This window comes from Chrysemys picta, chromosome 5 (genome assembly GCF_011386835.1).
Source record: "Chrysemys picta bellii isolate R12L10 chromosome 5, ASM1138683v2, whole genome shotgun sequence".
Classification (NCBI taxonomy): Eukaryota; Metazoa; Chordata; order Testudines; family Emydidae; genus Chrysemys; species Chrysemys picta.
The window spans coordinates 94,287,264-94,312,052 of record NC_088795.1 but is presented as its reverse complement, the minus strand read 5'-3'; the positions used below and the strand labels follow the sequence as shown (position 1 = coordinate 94,312,052).

The following is a 24,789-nucleotide window of genomic DNA, read 5'->3' as shown; positions in this document are numbered from 1 at the left end:
CAGACACTCATTTTATATAAAAACATTCCAACATAAATTGGAAATATACTGAGGAAAGTGTGGGAGAAAAACGAGTTCTTACTTTGAGGTTGGTTGCAACATGCTAGAGGCAGCTTTATTTTCTTTAACATTTGCAAGGGGAGAGTACTTATGGGCAGGGGTTCCCCTCGTGAGGCAGGTCTCCATTAGATAAACAATTAAGGCAAGCATTTATACCTTTTGTGACATACAGTAGTGATCAAAACTGCATTTTGTTTATATATATTCATTTTTTTTCCACTTCTACAAAAGTTATATGGGAACAGTGAACATTTGATTTAAACATCTCATGGTTAGGATTACAACAATTATGTGAATTATAAATCATAATGACAGCTAACAAATACATTTAACATCTCAATTGTCTAATTTAAAAGGGCTCTAAATTAGAATGTCACTGATATTACAAAAACTTATGACTTTAGTGAAAAGTCTGCAATAAGCCTAACAACAAAACACCTGCTAATACGATCATTAAAATGTAGCTGTAATTTTAAATTAGTGAAAATTTAATTAGAAAAGTAATCCAAAAATCATTTACCACATTTTATAACTGTCTCTATCTATTAAATGATTGTGAAAAATTAATTATCTTTTCCTCTAGAGTAAATGGACACAGAAAATCTCTACTTCTAGATTATAGAAGGCTGCATCAAATGACAACTTAATTGGCAGGATCTCTCATAGGAGAGTCTCCACCACACTGTCCAATCTTCCCACTCTGCATCTAAATCACATAGTAGCATTACAGTTTACTGTCCCATATGCAATGCAAAGCCTCCATCCCTTCTGAGGAATAGTGTAATGATGGTAGCTACTGGGACAAGAAAATTTGATAGGGAGAGAGGGAACATTGCTTACATATAAGCCAAATGAAAAAAGGGAGTGAAATACTTAATGAAACAGACAACATGCAATTAAATACACTCACTAGTCCAAGAGCACTTCACCATTATAACCCGTATAAAATGTAGTTTCAAAAGCCAAGAATTTAAACTTTGATCGAGCAATCTAAAATTCAACTGTTGTACATTTTCTAATACAGTGCTATAATACTGTCCTAATGAATGACAGCACTCAAATAAAAACACTTCATAGATTTTAATGCAACAAATACTTTTTGTAAGAACTAATTAATCAAAACAAAATGATGCACAGTTCATATTTCACTTAAATGGTAATTTCTTTGTGACTCACCTCATGCTGCCCAAGACATTGCCTGAAAGAGGAAGAAAAAAAAAATGAGATAATTGCAAATAGCTGTACTCCTTAAATCCATAAGGCATCTGAAGCAGTATCAATGTTTTGCTGTGGGGAAGAATCCGTTATAAAAAAGGGAGAGCCAAATTCAGAGCTAAATGCTTAAAAACTAAGAAATGCCAGAATTAAGGTTGCTTGTGCCACCTGAATTTGTCCCCCTTGGGTGTATGCACTATATAATCACATACTACTTTTTCCACTGTAACCCTGCCTCATTCAGCACAGAGGATGGAGCCGCTCTAGGTAAAAAAGTCATATTTGTATAGAAAAGGAGGCTGTTGTCTGTAGGACCCTGCCTCATTTGTTGCAGACGCTCAAAAGTGAGTAATGAAAGAGGCAGAAGACTACAGGAAGACAAAGGAAGTTTTCATGGTAAAGGCAGTTAAATGCTGCCCTGGAGAAATGGATTCTCTTCTGGCCTCTGTCACATATCTGATTGGGCTCCGCCCGCTGGCTACCCACCACCAAACTGCTATGAAGGAAATCCCAGCCTCTGGATCCCTGTGTGTTTTAAGCTTCCTGAGTCTCAGAAGGTTACAGCACTGTTTCCTCCCTTCATCCCTGTGGCACATTTCCTGCGCACTAATTCTCAGTCTGCTACTCCTTACTGGAAATGGAGTCCCTCAGCCCACCTGCATTAGGCCCAGGACCATGCTGGACGCCCAAGATACACCAACAGCTTGAAAACATACTCTCCCAGAATCCCACCAAATGCACAAGCCTTCTGGGTTATAGTTTAACTCTTGCTGGAGGCATGTTGTAGTTGTGTGTATGTTAAATGCTTCACTTTGCACAAAAACTTACACATTATTTGCTCTTTAAATACTCAGATGAAAAATATATGAATCTTTAAAAAATAAACTACATGCATCTCCCTTCACTCTAGCTCACCCTTCCCTTGGGAGTTCTTTGGGGACCACCTGCTTTGGTGGTCCTCCAGTCCCCTTGCCTTAGCCAGGGCCTGCACTGGCTTCCATCATCTTGCACTAGTAAAAATGGCTGAAGAGAACCCTGAAGAGAGCAGTTCCTGTATTTTTATAACCTTCCTGTCTGTCAGGTGATTCCCAGGACGAGACTCCCCAGGTGATCACAGACCCCCTGCCAGGTAACTTCCAGATTACATCTCCCATAATAAACCAATTCCTGATGGGGATACAGTGTATTGTTTAGGGCTATTCCTTTTCAATGGAAGGGCACTTCAGATGTAATGATCTTCTATTGGCAGTACTGTCCCACTACCTTGTTGGAATTTCAGTCCAACATGGAGGTAAACAGACAATAGAGAAGGACAAAGAGGATGTACATTCAAAATGAAGTCAAAAGATACATACAGAAAGTTCATAATTCCACACAGAACTAGAATGTATCTGTACTATTTTTTAAGTCCTCAGAGCCTCTGCAACAGAGTTCCTATGTGATGCTAGTCAAGTCATTTAAACCAGACTTGTCACAGGTGGTCACAAATTCCTCATTTTGTGGGCAACTGACACAAGACACTGGATTCTGATTTGCAGAAGGGCCGGGCATTCACAGCTGCAAGTGAAGTCAATGGGAGCTGTCCTTTGAGCATGAAGTGCTATATAATGTTACGTACTCTGAAAAATAAATTCCTACGTGTATCAAATGGAGCACCCAAATTAGTGGATATTTTTGATCTCTCTGTACCTCAGTCCCCGATCTGTAAAATCTTCTTTTAACATAGCTTTGTGCATTTGTTTATACAGATTTTAAAATCAGGCACTTATTTTACTCTTCCTATCCAGCCCTTAGTGCATCAAGCAGACCATTCCAGGATGCTACCCATTGGCCACCGAAAGAAATTCCCTGCCTTATATTATGTTTCCACCAAAAATGTAAGTCAGACAGCCTGCCTCAGTACAAATCCTTGTAAAATTCTGAAGCACAAAAAGTGATGCCTTCAAACACATTATATAGCAATGTAAAATTTGATACAATTTCAAAGCAAAAACTTTTTATACTTACGTTGGTATAGGAACCTGACACGGGGGGCAAGGTAATGCAGTTTGAATAAAAGCTGGCTCAGATGGCTGTTCCCAGGGACCAGCAGGTTGGTGCTGAGAGCAAAACAAATACATTGCTGTGTTTATATTATTATATTACAGATGCTCCCCAGGTTACGCAAACCCGACTTACACAAACCCATACTTACGGAAAAAGTTCTGCAAGTTCCATAAGCGTTTGGGGGTTTTTTGGTGTAATTGTCGGGTATACTTCCCAGACTTATGCAAAATTCGACTTACACAAGGCGTTTCGGAACAGAATGCTTGCGTAAATCGGGAAGCCTCTGTATATAAAAAACTGTAGTGACAACTGGAGCCATCTGTTTAGCTATAAATATCCATAATGCCTGGTAAGATCTTAGTTCTAACAGGTCTATTTTCTCCCAACTGAAGAAATTCTATTACTAGAACTAAGACATGAATGCAGCACATGCCTGTATAATCAATTCATTTTCTGGCATGGCTAAGAATAGGAGACTGAAGGCCAAGTGGCTTTATTATACCACAAGTCACGATTTCATTCCCTTATGTTTAACTTGAGGACAAGGACAAGTCAAAAATTAGTTTAACATTTAGAATGATTTTACAACAGAGGAAAGGTAAGTAAAATTAACAATACATTCTCACCTGCTCAAAATACTCTACTCCAGGACTATAATTACTTTGAAGTTCTTACTATACTTTGCACATGAAGTTTAAGGTCTGAAAGCTTCAACGTGCAGTTTCCTATTTTGAAATGTACAATTTCCTATTTTGCTTCCCAATATGATAGTTTAGCAAATACCTGCAAGCTAACCATCAATTTAATACAGAGGCAAATAAAAATTAAGTTGACTGCTGATATTAAAAACAAACAAGATATTAAATAAAATTGTTAACAAAAACTTAAACAACATGAGGGAAGAGGAAAGAAAAGGAAGACTCTAGATTTACCTGTGGAAATACATGAAGAATCAATTATCAATTATGGCCAGGATAAAAAGCAATTAGATTTTAAACAAGGCAACTAGAAGCAGAACTTTAATTTCTCAGTTAAGCATCACGCAGCATATCTATCCCTAATTATTTACTCCTAGTAGCTATACTTTCCGACATAAAATCAGGGACAGAAGTGTTCCTCATTCTTCTTGTTAAGCAGAGTGCTAATACTTAATACATTTCTGGCTATTGTCTTACCAAGCCAGTTTGCTTCACAAGAGCTTCATCATGGCAAGAAGCAGGACACAAGTGACTGCACTTTAACACTTTCTGGCAGGACTGACGACATGCAGGGCAAGGGCCAAAGTGACAATTGTGTTTCTCTTGGCTGGGGTGATGGCAGGTTGGTGGCCGACTGAAGTAGAAAACCAAGAACAAATACAATATGAAACGTAATTGCAGTCATTAGGTATATGCATTAATACAATCATAAAAAAAAATTGGGAGCACAGCTTACTGTATTTAATAATTTTAAATAAAACCCAGTTTAGCAGTGCTTTGATATGCCTATATAAAGCCACACACACACACACACACACACACGTGTATTTCGCTAACTCAAAATGACCTTAACATAAAATGTCTGATTTGCCCATACTAGAGCAAACCACTGGTCCATCAAATCCATTAGCCACTTCAGGGGAAAGGTAAAAAAAAGAAAATGTACCTAGCCAGTTATTAAAAATAAAAAAACCTTATGTATTAGGGAAATGCCTTCCTTCACCTTACACCTTGAGCATGATTAAAAATTTACACTGAGCTTAATAATCATAAAATTATCCAGCAATAATATTTGACTCTGGGCCCCATGGCAGTGAATTCCACAGGCCAACAAAACACTGCAGGGAAATGCTTCTTCCCACATGTTCCAAGATGCACTAACCATTGTGGAACATCCATACCAATACAGACAGTCCAGCCCATACAGTGTTTTCCAGCTCCACCTATTAGGAAGCAAGGAGGTAAAGAATCTAACAAGACCCCAGTTTGTCCACTATGTTCTTATATGGCCTCAAACTCTGTGGAAACCAAGCACCTCACAAACAAACAAACAAACAAACAAAAAAAACCCTTGATGATTCATGAGTTCACCTCACAATCATTGGGAAGAATGATCTCCAATTTACAAATGGGCAACAGACATGGAGGGTTTACAGGAAATGAGAGCCAGGAACTGAACGCAGATTTCAATTGTAACTCAAGTACTCTAATCACCAATCTTCCTCTACCTTCCACTCCAATTTAGATACTGTCTACTCCTCACATTTTTGCAAACCAGTTGTTTGCTTTCATGGTTTCCCTATCTTCTTCTCAGGACAACCTGCACCCAAAGAAGAGACTTCAACAGCACCACCACCTCCTCTGCTGCCTACCAACGTAAGCAGCCCTACTGAGATCAGGTTGGCTCAGCTTCCACCTTTGCTTTAAGTGGAAAGTCAAACGTGGCACTTCTCAAGGGCTTCAGCCACCTCTTCTCAGGACAGCTGAATGAGGTATTAACTTGAAAGTGTTATGCTCTTCTTGGGCACTTGAGCACTAGTACTTTCTCTCCATCCCTGAAGGCCCTCATGAATTATCAAAAAATTAAGATTTTCTGGATAAGAGACATTCAATCAGTTGCCATAGGCAATCGGGGTAGGTCAGCTCAGTATTTTACTTTCATTACTCTCTAAAGCACAGGAATATGAGGTTTTGCAGTTGCTTCCTGAACTTGTGCAAATGAAAGGTTTGGATGGAAGCCTTAGGTCTCCTTGCCTATTTGTCTCACAGGAAAGTTTCCATTACTCAGCTGACCTTCAGGATACCTATCTTCATGTCCCCATCCACCTGGGCCAATGGAATGTTCTCCACTTCGCTTCAGACAAACACTACCATTTTGTCTGTCACTCTTCAGTCTGTTCTATATACGTTTTTTTACACCATCCTCTTCCCTGTAGCATCTAAGCATTTTCCAGTAGTGCAGTATATCACATGACTAACATCTGTCACATGTGGTTTGTTCTCAATCTTCAGTTTTTCATCCATCCCCATGGAGCTTCACAAGAACCTGGCAATTCTAGTGGCCAATTTTGATAAGGCTAGGATATACTTGTTTCCCCCTCTCAAAGGCATTCTGATCAGAGCCCCGTTGAAGTGGTCACGGGCCAAGGTTCTGTAGTACCATGCAACCCAGGGCTTCCTAATCATTCAGGACAATTCACATTTGCTTCTTTCAGGCTCTTCTGATCCTGGACAGTAGAGTGGCAAATGAACACATTTCTCCAGATAGGCTTTAGGGCTCTACTGAAAAGACCTAAGACATGAAATAATCTGGTCAAAGCCTCTCTTTGTCTTCTGAACCACTTTGTAGCCTGTGGTGAGCTACATCCTGAGTTTATTTTCAGCATCTACAATACTTCCCTCTGGCCAGATGGCATTCTGCCTCTTCCTCCAAGTAATCCCTCTTTTCCACCAGCAGTCTCTTCCTTCCTTTCCAGTTGTTCCAATTTACCCCATAACATGGTGGACCCTTCTTTTGCTACCTAGTTTCTGACCATGGATACCAGTCCCAGGATAGGACTTGCACCCGGGTTCCCCCACACTGCAGTGGACTTGGTTCCTTCACAGAGACTGATCATCAGCTGACTTGAGCCTCAGACCATCTTAGCCCTTCAGACACAAAAGGTATTGTACTTTCACAAGTACCTTCTGATGCAGTCTAGCAACTGGGCTGAGCAAGCAGGGACCAAGTGCATGCCTATTTTCAGAATCCCTCTCCTGGATCTGAGCAGAGTGTCACTTCTGGTCATTTCGGGCAGGCTATTTGCAGGGGAAAATTGGAAGGGCAGTTCAGCTGACACCAACTGACAATCAGTGAATGGTATTTCAATACCTTCAGCTTCAAGCAAATATACTGCATCCTGGAATTTCAGTGATTGACTGTTGTAGAATAAACTGATCTAGCTTCCTTGCTCTCTGTACACTCAGCCCCTCGTGTACATATGTTAATCTTTAGCCCAAAGTACTAGGCGAAGAGCCAAGATTCTGCTCCCCCCCCCAACCTTACTCCTCCCCCTCTTCCCAGTGCTTAAGGTGGTGAAGCAGGACAAATAAGATATGATACTGTTAGTCTTTTGGTGAGACATACACCCCTGGTTTCAGGAGCTGATAAGCCTGCTGGCAGACTGGGTCAACCTTCGAATCGCATCAAATTATCATTTTCCCACTCTGCCAAAATCTACTTTTCCCAGACAGACTTCACTTCCCAGATAAACGGGTTTATTTTTTGTCAGGTTTATTTTTAAACAGGAACATTATTTTTGTCTCATTCACAAGCATTCAGTGAGGTGTGGCAATTATTTTGAGAGCTGTCATAAATCCATCATCACCAGACAGCATCTTCCTTGCCTATGAGGAAGTAAAACATCAGTGCTACAAACTGGTCAAAGATCAGTCTGCTAGTCATAGTCACTCCCCAGACTGGGAGTTGAAGACCCCATTTCAAACGTGTTCTCTACAAGTGGTAAAGTGCTGTCAATCTGGATCTGTCCATATCTGAGAATTGTTTCTTCAGACACAGTTCTTCACAGGGTAATAAGTTAAAATCTCGTCCATACGGTACTGCTAGTAAGTTTTCTGTGTGTCTGCGACTGTCCCTACTGCTGGAGTGAAAGAAGAGGGATGTACAAAAGAAAGTTACTTATTGGCAATTTCTTGTGCCACTGTCTCTCCCATCCTACATCTCACTCTCCTCCCATTAGAAGAGATGCTCCCTTATATACTTAAATCTCTTTCCTTCAGTTCTTTAACTCGCCTGCAGAAAGACCCTTTCTAAAAAGGCAGGACTGGGACTTTATTGATAGTTTGACAGATTCTTTACCTCTTTGAGGTAGAGCCATGACACTATGTCCTTGACTGTTCCATAATGTTAGAAGAGGACTGGAAAAAATAACCGCAAGCAAATAAAAAATAATGGTAAAGGAAAATTAACTTCATAGTGAGACAGTCAATCTGAATCTTTCTAACAACTCAATAGAACCATTAAACCATTATTTAAATATATATGTACTTAATTATTAAAACTGATTTTTTCCTTAAACAAAGATAGTTGACTAAATTGTTTTTAGTCCTATGCCACACAAAAAAAATCTATCAAGCTATTAAGCTTTAAAACGAGCACATTAAAATCAATAAAATAAGTTTTCTATGGATTTCAGTGTGTGTTTTCCCCATCCCATACACTGAAATCAGTGGCCTTTGGGTATTTTTATATACAGATGTTTTAAAATGCCAGCTCTTTTGGCAAATGAAAAGATTTCCATAGTGCAAGGTTTAAGCCACTAAAACCATACTTCAATTGTAAAAATGAAAACAAGGCCTTTACTCCTCAACATCAACTACTTTGACCAGTTAAGAAGGAGAACTGTTGAGCTCCAAAGAGATGCAGTCCTCTGAGGACAGAAGAATAAGAGCCAGCCAACTAAAAGGGGAATCTGAGTTCAAGGGACACTGATGCAATCACCTGGTGTAGTTGAGTATACAAGCAACCTTGGGAAGACAATGGTCTTACATACCCCAAATCTGACATAATGCATCCTTCACAGAAATAGTAGCATGCAAGTATTTAGATGAATTCAAATTCTTCAAGGTCATCCAAAGAACTAGGAAAGAACGGTTACTTACCTTCTGTAACTGTTGTTCTTCGAGATGTGTTGTTCACGTCCATTACACATTAGGTGTGCGCGCGCCGCGTGCACGGACGTCGGAAACTTTTTCCCTTAGCGGCTCCCGTCGGGCCGGCGGGGCCCCCACCTTCCCGCCAGAGCGGCGCCCCGCTCCAGGGTATATATATACCTGCCGACCCGACCCCTCCGGTTCCTTCTTGCCGGAGACTCCGACAGAGGGGAAGGAGGGTGGGAAGTGTAATGGACGTGAACAACACATCTCGAAGAACAACAGTTACAGAAGGTAAGTAACCGTTCTTTCTTCTTCGAGTGATTGTTCACGTCCATTACACATTAGGTGATTCCCAAGCTTACCATTGGAGGTGGGTAGGAGTCAAGATACAACTGACTGTAACACAGCCCGGCCGACCATCGCGTCCTCTCTGGTCTGATGATGGATCGCGTAGTGGGCTGTGAACGTGTGTATGGACGACCAGGTGGCTGCCTTACAGATCTCCTGGATCGGGACCTGCGCCAAGTAGGCCATTGAGGACGCTTGGGCTCTAGTCGAATGGGCCCGGATCTCCGGGGCCGGAACATTGGCGAGCTCATAACAAGTGCGTATACAATGCACAATCCATGCCGACAAGCGCTGTGTCGAGATAGGCAAGCCTTTCATACGTTCCGCAATCGCAATGAACAGCTGGGGTGTTCTGCGGAACGACCTGGTCCGCTCCAGGTAAAATGCCAACGCCCTTCGGACATCCAGGGTATGTAGGCTGCGGTGGTGAGGATCCGTATGGGGTTTTGGAAAAAACACCGGTAGGCAAATGTCTTGCCCCATGTGAAACTGTGACACCACCTTTGGGAGGAATTTGGGGTGCGGCCTAAGTTGCACCTTATCTTTATGGAACACCGTATAGGGTGGTTCCGACGAGAGGGCCCTCAATTCCGATACCCTTCTGGCCGACGTGATGGCCACGAGAAACGCCACCTTCCACGAGAGGTGCGTGAGGGAGCAAGTGGCCAGGGGCTCAAAGGGAGGACTCATGAGTCTATTTAGGACTAGGTTCAGAGACCACGTCGGAACCGGCGGGCGTGAGTAGGGAAACACCCTTTCCAGCCCCTTGAGGAATCGGGCCACTGTGGGGTTGGAGAATACTGACACTCCCAACTCTCCCGGATGGAAAGCCGAAATAGCGGCTAAGTGAACTCTAATTGAGGCGGGCGCAAGCCCTTGATTCTTGAGGTGTAGTAAATAGTCCAAGATGGACGGAACCGAGGCCTGTAAAGGTTGTATGCATTGAGGCTCACACCAGTGGGAGAACCTTTTCCACTTCGCCAGGTATGTTGCCCTTGTAGAGGGCTTCCTACTATTAAGGAGGATTTGCTGAACCTGGTGAGAGCACCTGTGTTCTGCATCGTTCAGCCAGAGAGATACCATGCCGTGAGATGAAGCAAAGACAGGTTCGGGTGGAGTAGGCGACCTTTGTCTTGTGTGACTAGGTCGCGATGGAGGGGAAGGGTGATTGGATCGGCTATGGACAGTTCCAGCAGGGACGTGAACCAATGCTGGCGAGGCCAGGCCGGGGCAATAAGTATGATCGTTGCCCTGTCCCTGCGGGTCTTGAGAAGAACCTTGTGTATAAGTGGAAATGGAGGGAAGGCATATTTTAGGCTCCCTCCCCATGGGATCATGAAAGCATCCGCTAATGATCCCGGGCTGAGGTTCTGGAATGAGCAGAACTGAGGGCATTGGTTGTTGTCCCTGGTGGCGAATAGATCCACCCGGGGAAAACCCCACCTCCGGAAGATCGAATGCAGGACATCTCCTCTCAGCGTCCATTCGTGCATTCGATAGGATCGGCTGAGGCGGTCTGCTAAGCCGTTTTGAATTCCCGGAAGATACGTCGCGATGAGGTGTATCGCATGGGCTATACAGAAGTTCCATAATTGGAGTGCCTCGTGACAGAGGGGAGAAGACCGGGACCCGCCCTGCTTGTTTATATAGAACATGGCGGTAGTGTTGTCCGTCAGGACTGCCACGCTGTGACCTTCTAGGAAGGCGTGGAAGGTCTGGCAGGCGAGGCGAACCGCTCTTAGCTCCTTCAGATTGATGTGAAGCAGCTTGTCCTCTCTGGACCACAGCCCTTGGGTCCGCAGTTCCCCCAGGTGCGCCCCCCAGCCCATGTCTGATGCATCTGTCACCAACGTCAGAGTGGGTTGTGGGGCAGCAAAGGGGATCCCCTCGCATACCTGCTGGCGATCGAGCCACCAGCATAGCGAGCTGAGTACCTGGTTCGGGATCGTGACTACTTGATCCAATGGGTCTCTGTTGGGGCGATGCGTGTGGGCGAACCACAACTGTAAAGGCCGGAGCCTCAGCCGGGCATGTCTGACTACGTGCGTGCAAGCTGCCATATGCCCCAGAAGCTGCATGCAACACCTTGCCGTTGTCGTGGGAAATTTTTGGACCGAGCTTACGGCCCCGTGAATCGACATGAACCGTGCCTCTGGTAAACTCGCTCGCGCGGTTACTGAGTCCAGGGTAGCACCTATGAAGTCCAGCCTTTGTGTGGGGACTAGCGTGGATTTCGGCACGTTGACCCGGAGGCCGAGCTTGTCGAACGTCTGCAAGGCCAGCGTCACGTGGGATCGGACCTCGGCCGCCGACCTGCCCGCGAGTAGCCAATCGTCCAGGTACGGGAACACACGCATCCTTCTTTTTCGAAGGAAGGCTGCTACCACGGACATGCACTTCGTGAACACCCGTGGAGCTGACGCCAGGCCGAAGGGCAGGACAGTAAATTGGAAATGGCGCTGGCCGACGACGAAGCGCAGAAAACGCCTGTGGGCCGGATTGATTGCGATGTGAAAATAGGCATCTTTCATATCGAGGGCAGCATACCAATCCCCCGGATCCAGGGATGGGATAATAGTTCCAAGGGAGACCATACGGAAGCGCGCTTTGATCAGAAACCTGTTTAGATCGCGCAGGTCCAAGATAGGACGGAGGCCCCCTTTCGCCTTGGGGATCAGGAAGTATCTGGAATAGAATCCTTTCCCCCCTTAGGTCCAGAGGGACCTCTTCTACTGCTCCTGCAGCGAGAAGGGTCTGTACCTCCTGTATGAGGAGTTGCTCGTGAGAAGGGTCCCTGAAGAGGGACGGGGAAGGGGGATGGCAGGGAGGGGGCGAGGAAAACTGGAGGGTATAGCCCGCCTTCACTGTGCGCAGGACCCAGCGGTCCGATGTTATGCGCGACCAGGCCCGGTAGAATTGGGACAGACGGTCCTTGAAACCCAAAGGAGGATCCGGTATATGAAGTGGTACGCTGTCCTCGGGCGTAGCTTCAAAAGCCTGGTTTATTTCCCGGCTGTGGCTTGCCCTGGCCGTGATTCTGGCCCTGGTTAGGCGTATTGTTACGTCTCCGCCTGTTATCCCTGCCTCGACGGCGATAAGGCTCGTGTCGGGGCCGAGGGTGGTAATGCCTTTGCGGCGGCTGGGGTTTGAAGGGCTTACGCTGCGTTACCAGCGTGTGCATACCCAACGACTTAAGGGTCGCTCGTGAGTCCTTCAGGCTATGTAGCCTGGCGTCCGTCTGGTCGGAAAACAAGCCCGAACCTTCAAACGGGAGGTCCTGCAGCGTGGTCTGCACCTCCGGCGGGAGACCTGAAGCCTGCAACCACGCCGAACGCCTCATCACGACTCCCGACGCAATTGTTCTAGCCGCAGCGTCGGCTGAGTCCAGTGCGGCCTGTAAAGAGGTCTTGGCCACTGCCATTCCCTCAGCCACCAGGGCCGTGAACTCCTGATGCGCGTCAGGTGGGAGGGAGTCCTTGAACTTGGCGACTGATGCCCAAGAGTTAAAATTGTGCCTGTTTAGAATCGCCTGCTGATTGGCGATCCTCAGTTGAAGGCCCCCCGATGAATAGACCTTCCTCCCGAATAGGTCCAATCTCTTAGCTTCCTTGCCCTTGGGGGCAGGAGCTTGCTGGCCATGCCGCTCCCTTTCGTTGACCGCCGAGACCACTAGCGAACAGGGGGACGGATGTAGAAAGAGGAAGTCAAACCCTCTAGATGGGGCGAAGTATTTCCTCTCCACGCCTTTTGCAGTTGGCGCACTGGAGGCCGGTGTTTGCCACACCGTCTTATAGTTGGACTGTACTGTCCGTATAATCGGGAGAGCTACTCTGGAGGGGCCCTCTGGGCTCAGGATATTGACCATGGGGTCGTCCTGCTCTACGGTCTCCTCCGCTTGCAAGCCCAGATTGAGGGCTACCCGGCGAAGCAGGTCTTGGTGTGCCCGATGGTCAATCGGGGGAGGGCCGGACACCAGCGTGCCCGCTACTGCCTCATCTGGCGAGGAGGAAGAGGTCGGGGCCTTCTGCCCATCCTCATTGTCCTGCAATCCGGCATCAGCCAATTGCTCCTCTGCGGCCTGACCCGCCGCGTGGGATTGGGACGGTACCGTACTCGGTGCCGAGTCCACTCCTTCCCGCTCCGGTGGTCTAGAGACCGTTGCCTCCCTATACGATGGCGGACGGTGCCGCGGGGAGCGGGATCGGTACCGGGATGGCCCGGATCTCGAGGCTCCCGATGGGGGCCCTTGTTGGTGGTAGGCCCAGGGTGTCCAGAATGGCCATTGGCTCGGCTGGCCCCATTGTGACTGACCGTAGTCCCTGCTGGCTTGTGACCTACGGGCATACCCGCCGTATCGGTCTGAGTCAGTCCCCGAGACCACGGACGGTGACCTGGAAGGCCACGGTGGAGCCGTGGGACGGTGCCGGTCCGGTCTTGGGGAGTAGCGCCTCCGCGACCAGGACCTAGAATGGCGCCTCGTCGACCTGGACCTGGAACGGTACCGGAGATCGCGGGACCGGGAACGGCTACGGCTGGTCGGCCTCGGGTAACGAGCCGCCGATGTTTCGCGGTGCCGACTCGTGCTCGGTTGCTGAGTCGGTGCCGACCGATTGTTGAAGCCCGACTGCTGCGGTGCTTCTTGCGCCGGGGGCAACCGGGAGTCCACCGAGGCGGAGCTCGACCGGGACCGGTCCCTGGAACGGTGCCGAGACGGCGACCGTGGTGGGCGCACCATCGCCGGCTTGCCTCTGCGCGGCAGCATAGGCGGGGCGCCTTCAGCGCGTGCCGGGGCCTCGACGGACAAGGCAATGAGGTCCTTAGCTGCCTCAAACGTGTCCGGAGTGGAGGGCTGTTCCACAAGTTCCTCCAGCCCTTCATCCTCGCTCGACGCGCTCATCCCGGGGCTCGACGGGCCCTTCGGCGCCGGAGCCACTACCGGGGTCCGTGATGAGGCCGTGTCGGCCTTAGGGGCACTCGAGGTCTTTACCGGTGCCGCCTTCTTGTGCGGGGAGCGACCTCGGGCCTTAGGTTGGCCCTTCGCTTTCGCCGGCGAAGACGATCGGCGTCGTGCACTTCCCCGCTGGGTCGGTGCCGCGGTCTTCGGGTGACCCGCCGGCGCCAGTTCCCGCACCGAAGCCGGGGCGCTCCGCACGGAGGCAGACAGTGCCGTCGAAGTGGAGGGCTGTAACGCCGTCTCCATGAGCAGCTGCTTAAGGCGAAAGTCCCTCTCTTTTTTAGTTCTGGGCTTAAAGGCCTTGCAGATTTTGCAGCGCTCCTTCTGGTGAGCCTCCCCCAGGCAACGAAGACACGAAGCGTGGGGGTCGCTCAATGGCATAGGCCTGCGGCACGTGGCACAGGCCTTAAAACCCTGGGCGTGTGGCATACCCCACCGCCCGGGGCCGGTGCCGGGGCTGAACAAACAACCCCAGCAGGAACTTTAAGTACTCTAATGAGCCGTTAACTACTGGTTAAACACTACTAACTGATAACTGCTAGATAACTCTAATGTGCTAAGGGACACTCTCAGACGAGAGACAGAGTTGTTCCAACGCCGCCACGGACGGTAAGAAGGAACTGGAGGGGTCGGGTCGGCAGGGATATATATACCCTGGAGCGGGGCGCCGCTCTGGCGGGAAGGTGGGGGCCCCGCCGGCCCGACGGGAGCCGCTAAGGGAAAAAGTTTCCGACGTCCGTGCACGCGGCGCGCGCACACCTAATGTGTAATGGACGTGAACAATCACTCGAAGAAGAACCAATGTGCGTGTATAAGTCTTCTGTACCAACCTGCACAGCTTTTTGCATTTTGGAGGCTTGGTGCTACGTTCTCTGCCACAGGGTACTTTGAGAACAGTTTTACCGCAATTGCATAACACATCTACTGTCTCCGGACATGGGTAGCAACTACCTAAAACAAATACATGAACAGAGTGATAGTCAAAAATATCCCATTGCTTCTAAAAACAGTAATCATCACAATTCTGAATTTGGGAACCTTTTTGTACTAATCTGTCTACTCTGAACTGTCTGAAGAAAAAACTGATATTACACTTGCATCTCGATTCAAAGTTTCAAGAACCAATTTGAAGGGACAATTTCAGACTTTGAAACAAATATTAAGTTTGATTGTTCTATAGGGATATAACTACCATCCAAATAAGAAAAGTTCAATTTGTAGATTTAAAATGCAAGGCAGTATTATCAATGCTAGACAAGTCACTTACATAATGCTATTTATATTTCACAGACTCTTATGAATGTGAAGACAGATTATAGCCTTTCATCAATTTCTAAAAGGTCAACATAAAGAAAATCAGATTTCTGACATTTATAAGATGCCATTTTGCAGCTTTTATCATGCTTGACAAAAATGCAAATTTGTAGTTTAACTGCACAGAGACTGATAAAATGCACCTATCTAATAAGTCTCTCTCCTTTTTAAATTATTCATATTAGGAAACACTAACATATTTCAAAATTAAAAAGGTATAGATCAGAGAAGGTTAAAATAACTTTTTTTTAGACTCTTCCATTCATTTTATTTATCAAATAACAAATGTAAAGTTTTACTGCGTGTGCCACTGCTGACATCAATTGCATTAGAAAGCAGACTCAGAGATAGAAAGGTTCAGGTTTCCACTCCATATCTGTAACTCTATTTTCTTGTTAAGTTTATGAAAAAATGTATAGTTTAAAACCATTAATGGGGATATAACTTTGTGGATAATCCTGGCTGTCTCAATGGTATCTGAGATGCAATATTTCTAGAATCAGTAGTCCTCTCACTGATAGCACAAACTGCCCAAAAAGGATATGCAAGTGTCCAGTTTTTAATAAGGGGTGTGTGCGCGTGCATTTTTATATATATATTAAAAATGCAATTATGTTAATGAAATAGACACCAATGTACTGTACTACCAGAGTAACATGTATTTTTATAAAAAATTAAAAACTCTATGGCAAGACTACACCTCAGACTCTGGATAATGTGTGTACAACTTATTTAAATATTTGCATCAATGGGGACAACTACTGGCATTCCTAGAAAAATGGAAGGGGCACATATGAGATTTGACACATTTGGGACTTTCCACATTTTGCATTCCTATATTTAATACATATTTCAGAGGGTCATTCATATTTTCTGCCTACTTCTGTCACTTTTCAGCTGACAAATGCACCTTTACGTGAAGAACATGCGATAGCCATTGGGCATGCAAAAGATTCTGGAACTGCCCTATCAGCTATGCAGCAGCAGAAACAGAGACACCCAAGTTAGCGATGAAAGGGACCAGTGCCATTTCCTTTAGGAAGGACATTTTTGCTAACTGTCAACAAAAGAGGTCAGCTAATGCACAAAAAGTACTTTGCCAGGGTTTGCAGCATTTTCTCATCTGTCTTGCACTCATTAAAACGGTGGTATTCCTGAGGCCAGTGCTCCTCCCTCTCTCAGTGCACAGAGCATCAAGAGTGTTAACCCTGCAGTTACTCTTGGATTCAGCACTACAATGTTTTTATAACTTAAAAGTGAAAATAAAGTTTACATGGGTTAGAGGAGGAAGAACAACATGTATTAGGGGACAGCGTAAAAATGAAGGAAGGAAAGAAAATACTCATGAGGAATCACTCCTTGCTTAACATTATCTCTCTTGTTGGTGCTAGAAAACTGACCTGTTTAATAATTTGTTCCAGATCTTTCCAGGTCTCACAGGTCTATAATTTTCCAGGTCCTCTTTGTTCCCCTTTTTAAAGCTCGGTAGTATATTTGCCCTTCTCTAATTCTCTAGGAACTCACCTGTTCTCCCTGAGTTCTCAAAGATAATTGTTAATGGTTCCATTATTGCCTCAGCTAGTTCCTTAAGTACTGTAGAATCAATTTTATCAGGCTCTGCCAATTTAAATACATCCACCTTAACTGAATATTTAACCTATTATTCCCCCCTTGCTTTCCTTTCCCTTTGTTAATACATATTGTGTTAATTACCTGGTCACACTCTTAATTAACCTTTTTTTAAGTGAAAACTGAAGCAAAATGAACATTCTGATATTCTTTTACTCTGCAGTTATAAAGATAATGATACTATGAAATAGCTTGCACTTGAATCATATATTTTTGCATTAAAACTTGAAGGCCTGATTTTAGATCAAGTTATTTTCAACTGAAAATGTTCTAAACCATTTTATTATCCTTCTCTGCATCCTGAACCAACAATTTTCTAACTACATGAATGTTATCTTGTTACCTTCAAACAAAAATGCATAGTTATGAGGCAAGAAATAAACAAAAGGCTGCTTAAAGTCTCCACACATTCCAAACCCTAAATGAATGACCTCCTGTTCTTTATTCCCAGCTCTCTTTGTTTATATTTCTATTTAACACTTCGAATAAGCCCGTGTTAAAACAATACACTATTAAAGCTGGAAACAAGATGCAACACTCCAAAAGGTCTCAAAATATACGTCGTATCAAAACAAAGCTTTCAATTTGTGACACAGAATAAGCTACAACAGCAACAGAGAAACCTACACAAATGATGCTAAAAGGAACAAGGTCCCACATAAAGAAGCTATAAAATTAAAGTCTGGACAGCAAAGTGAGACCATAAACCTGAGTGTCTGCAAAATAAATTTATCATCTTTCAGCAAACATTATGGTCCCATCGCAGCCATTAATGCACCTCTTAATGTGCAAAGGAATGAATTAATTTAAGAAGTAATCTTACAACATTCCCTAATTCATACATTAAAGTAAACAACCAGTGTTTTAGCCATACAGAGAACAATAAAACTTTAAGGCCAAACCTCATTTTATGACATTCCTGTAAAAACGTAAGGAGTTCAAAGGCTTCCTGTAATAGAGTAGGCCGTTGTGGAAATATATATGTATGTGTGTGTGTGTGTGTGTGTGTGTGTGTGTGTGTGTGTGTGTGTGTGTGTATATATTTATTTTATTAACATCATTTAGAAGTTTGTGTATAAAATTTAGTGTATGAACATATATTAGTAAATCTAGATATGCTGTTTTAGCAATTACTAAGTTATAGTAAAGACATTAGCATGTGACACTAGTGTGTTCATGGTGACTACGATACTATTTTCTTAAATCAGAAATGGCATATAAATTTTATATTTATTTCACAGCACCTATAAATGATCAGATCTCGAAGTTTCGCTTCTGTCTCATGTGTTTTTCCCTGGGCATCCACATACTATGCGATGACAGCAGTAGAAAGTATAAAACGATAAAAACAACAAGGAGTCCAGTGGCACCTTAAAAAGACTAACAGATTTATTTGGGCATAAGCTTTCGCGGGTAAAAAACCACTTCAGATGTGTGGAGGGAAAATTACAGATGTAGCCATTATATAATGACAAATAATCATGGATCAGTAAATGGTTAAAAAGACAGGGAACAAAGGGCAGGAATAAACGGTCAGTTTTTACAGTGGAGAGAGGTAAATAGTGGAAAGTATCAGGGGATAGCCGTGTTAGTCTGTATGCACAAAACCAACAAGGAGTCCGGTGGCACCTTAAAGACTAACAGATTTACCCACGAAAGCTTATGCCCAAATAAATCTGTTAGTCTTTAAGGTGCCACCGGACTCCTTGTTGGTTTTGTAACTAGTGGACTCCCTCAAGGATCTGTACTGGGACCAATGCTGTTCAACTTAGTCAAATGATCTGGAAAAAAGGGGTAAACAGTAAGGTGGCAAAGTTTTCTGACTATACAAAATTATTCAAAATAATTAAATCTGAAGCTAACTGCGAAGAGTTACAAAGGGATCGCGCTACACTGAGTGATTGGGCAACTAATTGGCAGATGAAATTCAGTGCTGAAAAATGCAAAGTAATTCACATTGGAAAACTAAACTCAATTACACATACAAAATGATGGGATCTAAATTAGGTGTTATCACAAAAAAACCCCAAACAAAAACAAACAAAAATGTTGGCGTAATCATGGCTAGTTCTCTGAAAATATCTGCTCAATGTGTAGTAGCAGTCAAAAAGCTAATAGAATTTTAGGAACCATTAGGAAAGGGACAGATAAGAACAGAAATTATAATGCCACTATATAAATACATGGTATGTCCGCACATTCAAGGTGCATCTCTGATCTCCCCATCTCAAAAAAGATACATTAGAATTGGAAACAGTACAGAGAAGGGCAACAAAAATGATTAGAGGGACCAAACAGCTTCCATATTAAGTGAGATTAAAAAGATTGACTTTCCATCTTGAAAAAGAAAAGACTAAGAGTGGATATGAAAGAGATCTATAAAATCATGACTGGTATGGAGACGGTGAATAAGGAAGTGTTATTTACCCCTTCACATAATACAAGAACCAAAGAAATCAATAGGCAACAGGTTTAAAACAAACAAAAGGAAGTACTTCTTTACACAACATACAGTCAACCTGTGGATCTTGTTGCCAGGGGATGTTGTGAAGGCCAAAAGGGTAACTGCATTCAAAAAAGAATTAGATAAGTTCATGTAGGATAGGTCCATCAATGGCTATTAGCCAGGATGGTCAGGGACAATTCCATGCTCTGGGTGTCTAAGGGCAGGTCTACACTACAACTTTACACTGACGACGCCCTAAGCTGACAGGAGAGAGATCTCCCATCGGCTAAATAACTCCACCTCCAAGAGAGACAGTAGCAATGTTGGAGGGAGAAATTCTCCTACCGGCATAGTGCTGTCTACACGCAGAGTTAAAGTCAGTATCACTCAGGGTTGTAGATTTTGCCTACCCCTGAGCGATGTAGTTATACTGGAGTAAATATGTAATGTAGACCAAGCCTAAGCCTTTGACTGCCAGAAGCTGGGAGTGGACAACAGGGGATGTACCACTTGATAAATAACCCTGTTCTGTTCATTTAAAGTATCTGGCACCAGTCATTGCTGGAAGGCAAGATGCTGGGCTGGATAGACCATTGGTCTGACCCAGTATGGCCAGTCTCATGTTTCTTTATAACTGGGATCTGGAGCTGGTGGAGGGCACTTTTCTTAGGTTCCTTTGTCATGTGTCTAGTAACTAGTTTTTATTTTTTCTAACCAGTAAAATACCAAAACACTCATCTTCTATCAAAATTAAAAAACACCCTGTGACGAACTGGGCCTGTTCTCACTGTGGTCTGTGAATGCTGACAGGGGAGTGTGCTGGGATAGTCTGCATTGGAGGATGGGATCTGCCCGGGGGTGCATTCCTGAGTGTGTAACATGAGAACCCAGGAAGGGGTTGAAGGCCAGGTGACTCCTGAGCCCGGGAAACTGAACAAAGGCTGTGGGAGGGGTCGCTGAAGGCAGTGGGCTGGAAGCAGGCTGGAGAGATGGCTGGGAGGCAGAGATGGCTCTGACCTCCCAAGGGGGGCTGGGCTGGGATGCCCGGGGACCCCAAGACGGACCTAACTGAGGGGGTCCCTGTTGTCAGTGCCTGCAAGACCTGTCTTGGACTGTATTCCTGTCATCCAAATAAACCTTCTGCTTTACTGGCTGGCTGAGAGTCATGGTGGATCGCAGGGAGCCGGGGGTGCAGGGCCCTGAGTTCCCCAATACTCCGTGACACACCCTGAGCCCTCTAGCATAAGGTTTCTCAACCCAGGGGTCAGGAACCAAAATGGGATCGCCCAGAATGTTTCAAAGGGTCACGTGGCAGCTCCTGTACCATGGGGATGGCGGGGCTTGCCTCCCTGCTCCTGGCATTGCAATCTCTGGGAATCCAAGTGTCACTTACATTTAGCCCAGCTGTCATGACGACGGGAGTCCAGATAGGCCAAATTGGAGTGAGTAGCACTGCAACCTTATGAGCCAGATCACAACTCCACTCTCACAAATTTGGTCCAGTCAGGAGGACAGGGCCAAACCTAGGAAACACTGCAATCCCGCAGGTTGCAATGCCTGGAGCAGAGCCAAGCCCAGCCAGCCCCGCAGCAGAGGAGCCGTAGGAGCCGCCACTGTGGGGTGAGTGCCAGGCAGGACTCAACCCCCGTTGGGGCGCAGGATCTGACTAAAACAACCCCCAGGCCTCCACCCCCAGACTATGTACTGGTTCGCAACAAGCCATAAACATTTACAAATGGGTCATGAGCCCCAAAAGGTTGGGGACCACTGCATATTCTGTTTTAGAAACCACCAAACATGACCACATGAACAATATGTAGATGTAACTAGGCCTCACACACTGCATATTCAATAAACACAGTTACTTTGAAAGAAAAATTAACCTACAAAAGACCAAAACAGTTATTACGATAGGTATTCCTCCTCAGTGGAACTCTATCAAACAAAAAAGTTACCAGGTAAGAAACCCTGAGACTTGTCTGTCATTGTGCAAAATGAGAGAATCCAAATACCAGTTCCTTACTTGTCCCTACCCAAAGAGGCAGACAGACATCCAGGAAAGGGAGACAATTCTTCCAGGCAGTATGGTTGAAAAAAATCCCATTCTAGTGCCAACAGAAACAGTATTCCAACAAAAAGGCATCAATACAACTGGTATTTTTCAGCGTAGTCTTACCTCTGTGGCAAACCGAAGGACACTTGTGATTTCTACATCCTAAAGTCCGTCCGCAGAGTTGATCACAAGGTGGACAGTTTCCAGAACAACACTATAAAATAAAAAGAAACATTCCACAGAACTGGCTATTTTAAAATTTCCAACGTATATCATATTCTTTCAATGCCATTCATATGAGAGACAGTAGAAGTACAGAAACTGAGTGCTTGTAATAAAAAATACACTAGAAAGTCATTTGAAAGTGTCATTTCAATACATTAGCAAGATATAGACCTTCTAATAAAAAAAGCCCACACCTATTCAGATGAATATCTAGAATACTTTTGCACATGGCTGACTTGCGAAGTCATTTTAGACTCAACTACTGTACAGTTTGCATGATTATGATTGTCATTAGCCTGGGTCTGGCCCAGCACTCTCCAAGTTCTGTTTTTCACCATCTCTGTGCCTGCAGCATAGAAATAACTGCTTACATGCTTCTGGGATGTGGTCCATTCATTGTGCTTATTCTCAAGTGTGTAATACTATCCATTTTGCCCAGTACACATGTATCAAGCAGAACAAGTGAATGGACTCCAGGGCAGGAGACAGCAATCCCTCCCCCTTGCACCTGGGAAAGAGAACTAAAGAAAGAAGGGATAGGGGATTAGCAAAAGGAGCTTGGGCTTTTTTTTTTTGTTCAACTGAAAGATGGCAACTCTGTTCTCTTCACTATACCATAATTCTTAAAATGCTTTAAGAATCTGCCAGTCAAAACTAAAAACCCAACAGTTTTCTTTACTTCAGTACTACAAATTCAAAGTTTTAAAAAGTAAATCAATGAAATTTTTTTTACATTTTGCCTGACGGATCTCTTTTTAATTGGGCTCAAATACCCAAATGTGTAATTGGTATACATTAGCTGTACCATGTTCTCCCACCCACATCAGCTTAAAAAAATGTCAATACTAAAATACCTCTTCTATTTCTGAAATATTTACTTGTAAGATTTAGAGGATAACTAGTTAAAAGCTAGGGAAAGGGCCCAAAGGAACTGGAACTCCCTGCTAACTACAACATTTACTCTGTTCTTCGTCTCTAGAAAAATAAGAGAACTTTAGGTCACCTAGTCTAACCCACTGAAAATTCAAGATCGCTCCTTACAATACATTTACTTGTGCTTTGTCTAGTCTAGTTTTTAAAACTGAACTGCAGGGCTGAAAAATGTCTGTACCTTCGTCATTTATTTATGATGCATATAGATAATCTTAAAGTTTTTCTTTTACTTTGAGGGATGAAGGGTTGTTTGTCTTTTACATTAGAAGTAAAGACTCAGCAGCTCACCTCTCTTTTGTTGGGAGAATGAAGGAAGGGGAAGGCTGCAGCTCACATGACAACTTTTTGTGACATCATTATTCAGGTCCGTCAACAAAAAGAGGAATTAGCCCCTGATATTTCCAATGTTAGAAAAAAGTTTTGAAGTGTCTGAGGCAGCCTTTGTATAGCATAAAGTAGCAGTGCAGATGGTAATTTTGCTCAGCAGACCATCTTTAAAATAAGTGTGATGGAAATAAAAAACAAACAAACCCCAGTTTGTAGACTCTTCGAGTCAGAAACTCCACCTTCCTATGTTTGTCTAACACCTCACATATCCTGGATACTACAATACTACTATTAAGGCCTGGTCTACACTAGGAGGTTATGTCGAATTTAGCAGCGTTAATTCAAATTAACCTTGTACCCATCCACACGACGAAGCTATTTATTTCGACATAGAGGTCTCTTTAAATCGATTTCTGTACTCCTCCCCGACGAGAGGAGTAGCGCTAAATTCGACATGGCCATGTCAAATTAGCGTTAGTGTGGACGGAATTCGACGCTAATAGCTCCAGGAGCTATCCCACAGTGCACCACTCTGTTGACGCTCTGGACAGCAGTCCGAGCTCGGATGCTCTGACCAGCCACACAGGAAAAGCCCCGGGAAAATTTGAATTCCCTTTCCTGTCTGGCCAGTTTGAATCTCATTTCCTGTTTGGACATCGTGGCGAGCTCAGCAGCACTGGTAACGATGCAGAGCTCTCCAGCAGAGGTGACCATGCAATCGCTGAATAGAAAGAGGGCCCCAGCATGGACTGATCGGGAAGTCTTGGATCTGATCGCTGCGTGGGGCGATGAGTTTGTGCTTTCGGAGCTGCGAACGAAAAGATGGAATGCGAAGATCTACAAGAAGATCTCAAAAGCCATGACGGAGAGAGGATACAGCCAGGAGGCAACGCAGCGCCGCGTGAAAATCAAGGAACTGAGACAAGGGTACCAGAAAACCAAAGAGTCAAACGGACGCTCCGGATCCCAGCCCCAGACATGCCGTTTCTACGAGGCACTGCATTCCATTCTAGGTGTGGCCGCCACCACTACCCCACCACTGTCCGTGGACTCTGACGATGGGGTATTGTCGAAGGCCACTTCCTCGGAGCTGTTCGCAGATGGGGAAGATGAGGAAGGAGATGAGGAGGACGAGGCAGTCGACAGCACTTTCAACGCTGATTTCATCGACAGCCAGGATCTCTTCATCACCCTCACGGAGATCCCCTACCAACCCTCCCAAGGCGGTAACCCGGACCGTGAATCAGGGGAAACATCAGTAGGTAAGTGTTGTAAACATTTATTTTGAATAGAATAGGCATGGTATGTTAGCAACGGGTTTTTAATGATTAGTTTGCCCTAGGCGCTTAACTTTTTAGTCCTTGCCAGTACAGCTACTGGAAAAGTCTGTTAACATGTCTGGGGATAGAGTAGAAATCTCCCAAGGACATCTCCACGAAGCTCTCCTGGAGGTAACGTGAAAGCCTTTGCATCAGGTTCCTGGGGAGAGCGGCCTTACTGCCTCCTCCATGGTAGGAAACTTTTCCGCGCCAGGCTAGCAGCAGGTACTCTGGGGTCATTGCCTGGCAAAGCATGGCGGCATACGGCCCTGGTGTTTGCTGGCATT

General features: G+C 44.8%; 1 protein-coding gene across 1 annotated transcript in view; it reads right to left on the bottom strand.

Moving 5' to 3' along the window:
- Positions 1-24,789, bottom strand: part of NFXL1 (nuclear transcription factor, X-box binding like 1) — a 108,834-nt gene that overhangs the window by 40,537 nt on the left and 43,508 nt on the right. Inside the window, exons 11-15 of the mRNA XM_008163450.4 lie at positions 21,822-21,912; positions 15,087-15,207; positions 4,497-4,653; positions 3,283-3,374; positions 1,237-1,258 (exon numbers count right to left, since the gene is read on the bottom strand). Of these exons, the coding sequence (XP_008161672.3) occupies positions 1,237-1,258; positions 3,283-3,374; positions 4,497-4,653; positions 15,087-15,207; positions 21,822-21,912 (483 nt within the window). The remainder of the gene's footprint in view (positions 1-1,236; positions 1,259-3,282; positions 3,375-4,496; positions 4,654-15,086; positions 15,208-21,821; positions 21,913-24,789) is intronic.